Raw genomic sequence first — 6090 nt, 5'->3', positions numbered from 1 at the left:
AACCCAACCCAATAAAGTATTTTTTTTAATACGTTAGAGCAACCTCGACGGTGTGGATACCTTGAGATTCTGGGTGCTAAGATATCATTATGTTTTATAAATATTTTAAATTTTATTTAAATTTTAATTTTTTCCTATAAACTGCCCAATCAAAAACATACATCCATGTTCACAGGTTCGGATAGATTTCGTTAAAGTTCTGTTTAAGAAACTCTTATGTTTCTATTTCCTATATTTACATTATTATTTTTAAAATATGTTACACATCCCACTAGAAACCCTTGTTGGAAGTGGCCTTATATAGTTTAAACTGGTCGACCCTGTGAAAAATGCACTTAATATTATAGAATGAATTGAATTGGTTACTACACTACTTCATCCGAGTTAGAAATATTTTCTGACTGATATCAAAAGGCAGTCATTCATCTGTTGCCAGACTACTATGTACACAACATAGACAGATGCCCAAATTTAAACATTCCACGTAATTGTCATTTTGCTTTGAAAGAGATTCGGATCCAAAAGAAGTGTTGTATTAATTTCGACTACCACTTAACCACAACCATGCAAGAGAAATAACTATATGGTATCTTAATTCATATCATAAAAAGTTCTATTAAACCTTCTTAAGTGAGGGGTTTGACTGGTACTGTCAGCGTAAGGCAGAGTAAAAATAAATAGTATAAAAGAGTGGAAATAAAAATGATGGGAAAGAGTGGAAAAAGAAAAAATATTTTTACTCTACTAGAATGCAGAGTAAACCTGAGTCTATGTTTTCCTCTATTTAAACAGTGGACAGAGTAAAAGTTCAAAAAATATATTCCACCTGACTGGAAAGAATTTAGTGGGATTTGGAGTAAAATTAAAATCAGAGTAATAATTGACTCTAGAAAGGTTTTTCAGTCACGCACGAGATAACATCTCCGCACAAAAAAAAAGATGGAACGAGAACACTCTTGTTGTGAGTAAACGCGAATCAAATTAGAAAAAAGCAAAGCAAGCAAAACATTTTGAGGCAAATACCATTTTAAAATTTGCATATTATTATGTGAATGAATAACTTTATAATTTTTTAGATCTATATTTATAACAGTCTCAACATTTGATTTCTTTTTTTCTTTACAAATACATATTTATTTAGATTTACGGTCCAGCGAATGCTAGAATTTTATTGGTGCACTGAAATTTAAGATACATATCTAGACGTCACAAACACATATCTAGATGTCACAACACTTTACTGTAAATCCTTTTGGTGAACAATAACTTCAACCATGCATCCATTTTTAAGAGTAAAACCCACTAGGTTACCAAGGAAAGAACACTTCATATTTTTTGGATCCAAATTTGTCATCAAATTATACGGCCCAGACCCAGAGTACGTATCTTCAAATCAAAACCCTCATAAAATGCATAATCTGGCCCATACTTGGGAATCTGATTTTCCAACGTACTTTATGAACTCGAGAAGATTTTTTTTTTTTTTTTTTTTGTCAACGAGAATAATTCTTATTTGGATCTGATAACTAGGGGTAGGCAAAAAAACCGAACCGAACCGATCGAACCGAACCGACCGAACCGAAACCGATTCGAACCAAACCAAAGTTCATTTCAAATCATTCGGTTGAAGATTTTTCCAACCCGAACGGTTCAGTTCAGTTCGGTTTAAACCGAACCGAACCGATAAATCGAAGTGTTTTTATAGTTATTTAAATTAAAAATATTAGTAATATCAAGATATTAAAATCCTAAGATTAAGCCCACGTAATTTCCTTTTGCACGAAGGAAATCCTAGTATAATTTGATTTCCATGACACTTCGTCTAACTTTTGTAATATTTGTCATTAAGCCCACATAATTTCCATGTTAATTTTTTTTCAATAGCGTATACTTTTAAACCCTAAAATTAAAACCTAAACCAAATCTAATTAAAAATAAAAGTTCTCCGCGGCGTTTCTTTTCTGCGTCTCCTACTCTCCTTCCTGCATATTTTTCCTTTTGGTGGTGTCAATTCTAATAACTTCAGGTGAGATTTTTAATATCAAGTTCTAAGAATTTGTTACATATATTTATACAACTGAAAAGTAAAAACATCAAACCATTCTTTTAGCTTACTAACGATTTTTCATATGTTTGTAGATGGATAAAGGAAAAAAAACCAACAAGAAAAGAAAAGAGTCTGATTCTCCGACACAGTCTCCAAAGTCTAAAAGAAAACTGCCTACAAGATCGCTTGCATGGAATGTTTTTACTAGGCTTGAAAATGATGACTCGAGGTGTTCCTGCAACTACTGTGGTAAAACATATTCATGCAATCCTGCTACAGGTGGAACTACTAACTTGAATGTACACATGAAAAAGTGCAAGGCTTATTTGGATCATGTTGAATCTGGTTCTCAGAAATCCGATTAAACCGAACCGAACCGAAATACAAACCGAATCGAATACAAACCAACCCGAATATAAACCGAACCGAACATAACCGAACCGAAATCGATCCAAACCAAACTAACTATGGTTTACTTCAGCTGGAAAAATTCTAGAACCGAACTAACCGAACCGAACCGAACTCGAACCGAACCGATAAAATAACCGAAGTGCCCACCCCTACTGATAACCATCTCACCAATATTTATATTCCCTTTGCTTTTAGTATAAAATAATTCTTTTAACGTCCAGTTAATTATGAAATATTACGATAAATAAATGATTCTACGGTTGATTGTCGCTATACCGAGCTGCCCTATGAGATTTATGTTCGAATGGTATATTCTACACCATGTCGAAGATCTCTTGTAACTATTTTTTTCAGAATACGTATAATTTGCATTTTTGATCCCAAAATCTTTTAGGGGTGTTATTCAATTACTGATTTAAAGTTAATTATTAATGTTTTGTAATCTATCAAATTTTAATATTTTGAAATAGTTTAAGTTGATGGATTTTAAAATCTCAGCAGTATGCATTAGATTTTGAGTTTAATCATTTATTCACGAGACTCCATAAAAAATGATTTGCAATCAATCCAAAATACAAAGAATTTTAAAATCTTTAAAAATTGAATAACACTAGATTTTAAAAACTGGATTTAAATTATTCATTGAATAATACTAGATTTTAAAATAAAAATTTTAATCATTATTCGAATTACAATGGATTTTGTTTAAATTTAAACTCTATTAAAATACATGAGTGAATAACACCACGTAAGTGTAGAAATATCAATGAACCTTTAGTCAAATAAGTGAAAATTATTATTATATTTTAATGTAATTTTTTTATCTTTATTGAATATTAGTGGCTACTTTTTATAATTTATTGAATTTTAGTTAATATCTGTAATATCCGTTGTTCTATAAATCTGTAATATTCGTTTTTAAAAATAAAATAAAAAATATTTTTTCGACAAAAACAAAATATATTATGAAAAAGGAGAGGTAGTAAATAAACTTTTGGCAGAAAACATGGAGTGGGGATGACGTGGTTTAACCCTGCCACATTTAAAATGTTCGATCCACATATACAGTCAGAAGACGAAAGAAAACCACCGTCTAAACTTTATAGCAAAACATCTAGACCGTTGATCGTGTAACACAAACCCGAAATAAACGGACCTGATAGCGGAAAACTTGAGCAACTTCTGATGAGAACAAAAAACATTCAAGGTAACTCTTTTTTTTTGTTTAAAAAAAGATTGAAGGTAAATTCTCTTTTTTTGCTTTTTTTTTGCTTAAAAAGGATTCAAGGTAAATTCTTTTTTTTTTTTGGTTAAAAAATGATTCAAGGTAAATTCTTCTTCCACTCTTTGCATGCTTGTTGTTACTTACTTCTATAGAACGTACCTGTTCTTGCCAAATCTCTGTAACTTGTTTGGCCTTGAATTCTACTGGTTTTAGCTTTATGTTGTGTCTAAAGAAGTTGTGGTCTGAAACAGACCTAAGAGAAACAGTTTCTTTATTGGTTTATTTATGTACCGTGATGCAGGAGAATTCTATCCACTCTGGATCAGTCTCGTTTGGGAAATTCGAGAAGGAAGGTTTATCATGGGAGAGAAAATCATCTTTCTGACACAACATGTATCTTGAAGAAGTTGTCAAGTGCTCTAAACCTGGCTCATGTTACTGTCATGAAAGCACATTTCGAGACTCATTTCAAGAAGAAAAGAATATTGTTTCCGGATTCTCTTGTATCTCACACTTGGGAAGCACGTCAAACAAGTGAACCAGATGATGCTGTCTATGCAACTGAAAGTTTGGAGGAGTATCAATCTGATGGGGGTTTCTTGGATAACACTAATCAATCAGACGGTTCCTGTAAGTACAGCCATGAACAAGAGAAATGCAATCAAGAAAGGAGCCAAAGTGATCATTGTGTGAGCTCTGATGAGATTGCGGTGAACTCGGATGATTTGATCGAGCTTGATGAAGAAGGTGGTGTTAACCATGGGACTCTTTCTGCTCCTTTAGACACTGATGAAGCACTTTCAGTGGAGTGCATAACTATTTTAGAAGATAGTTGTGAGGAGGATCTTGGACTACATGAGATGCCACTAGAGATTGAGGTTCAAGTTGACGATGAGGATTAAGCTACAGTTGAAGAAACAGAATCGAGACACGTTCAAGATGTTCAAGAAAAGGTGAGAGTTAGGGGCTGTTTGTTTCACCATTTGTATCTCCATCCAAATGATTCATTTGTATGATCTATTCAAATGATCCATTCAGATTTTTGTGATTGTTTGTTTGTCCATCCACATAGCTCATCTAGATGAATCATCTAAATGGATCTTATGTTTGTTTCTTTATTTTCATTTCCATTCAAATGAGTTTAGTAAAGAAATTACCAAAATATCTTTGTGTTGATTTAATCACATGTTTAATATTAATTTTAACTATATTACATTTAATTATTTAGTTTAATATATTTACATTAGAATTATTTCAAAATTAACGAGTTTTCTTTTTGCGGTTTGGGCGGGAAAACAAGTTTTTTCGGTTTTAGCGAGAAAACACATTTTTTATGTTTTGGCGGAAAACAAGATTTTTCGGTTCTGGCGGGAAAATGATATTTTTCGGTTTTGGCGGGAAAATACAAATTTTTGGTTTTGGCGAGAAAACAAATTTTTGCGGTTTTGGCAGGAAAACACGTTTTTGGCGTTTTTGCGGTTTTGGAGGGAACCACGTTTTTGCGATTTTGGCGGGAAAACGCGTATTTGCAGATTTTGGCGGGAAAACGCGTATTTGCAGATTTGTCGGGAAAACACGTTTTTGGTGGAAAAACGCATTTTTTGCGTTTTTGGAGGAAAACATATTTTTGCGATTTTGGCGGGAAAACATGCTTTTGCGGTTTTGGCGGAAAAACGCATTTTTGCGGTTTTGGCGGGAAAACACGTTTTTGCGGTTTTGGCGGGAAAACGCGTTTTTGCGGTTTTGGCGGGAAAACGTATTTTTGCGGTTTTGGCAAGAAAACGTGTTTTTACGGTTTTGGCGGGAAAACGCGTTTTTGCGGTTTTGGCGAGAAAACGCGTTTTTACGGTTTTAGCGAGAAAACGCGTTTTTACGGTTTTGGCGGGAAAACGCGTTTTTGCGGTTTTGGCGGGAAAACGCGTTTTGCGGTTTTGGCGGAGAAACAGGTTTTTGGCGGGAACACATTTTTACGGTTTTCGCGGGAAAACGAGATTTTTTCGGTTTTGGCGGGAAAATACAAATTTTCGGTTTTGGTGAGAAAACACGTTTTTTGGTTTTGGCGGGAAAACACGGCTTGCGACTTTGGCGGGAAAGCGTGTTTTTTGTGTTTTGACGGAAAAAAAGTATTTTGGGGTGTTGGCGTGAAAACATTTTTTTTTGTGATTTTGGCATGAAAACATTTTTTCGGTTTTTGCGGAAAAACACGTTTTTGCAATTTTGACGGGAAATTATTTTCTTGCAATTTTAGCGGGAAAATGCGTTTTGGGTTTTTGGCGTGAAAAAATAGTTTTTAGCACGGGAAAAAGTGTTTTGTAGTTTTGTCAGTTTTCGTTTGTGACAAAAATGATATTATGTTTAGGTTTGTAATTTGTGAATTACATTAGGGGTATAATAGACATTATACCAT

The 6090-nt window shown here is 33.6% G+C and overlaps 1 protein-coding gene across 1 annotated transcript; it reads left to right on the top strand.

Annotated features, from left to right (window-relative positions):
* The first annotated feature begins 4089 nt into the window (after positions 1-4089).
* LOC111203033 (protein WVD2-like 7) lies at positions 4090-4643 on the top strand. Its single transcript, XM_048760109.1, has one exon. It carries the CDS (start codon positions 4127-4129, stop codon positions 4583-4585), a length of 459 nt encoding a protein of 152 aa, XP_048616066.1. The 5' UTR covers positions 4090-4126; the 3' UTR covers positions 4586-4643.
* Positions 4644-6090: the final 1447 nt, after the last annotated feature.

This window comes from Brassica napus, chromosome C6, assembly GCF_020379485.1.
Source record: "Brassica napus cultivar Da-Ae chromosome C6, Da-Ae, whole genome shotgun sequence".
In the NCBI taxonomy this organism is placed as follows: domain Eukaryota; kingdom Viridiplantae; phylum Streptophyta; class Magnoliopsida; order Brassicales; family Brassicaceae; genus Brassica; species Brassica napus.
This window is presented reverse-complemented; position numbering and strand designations above follow the sequence as displayed.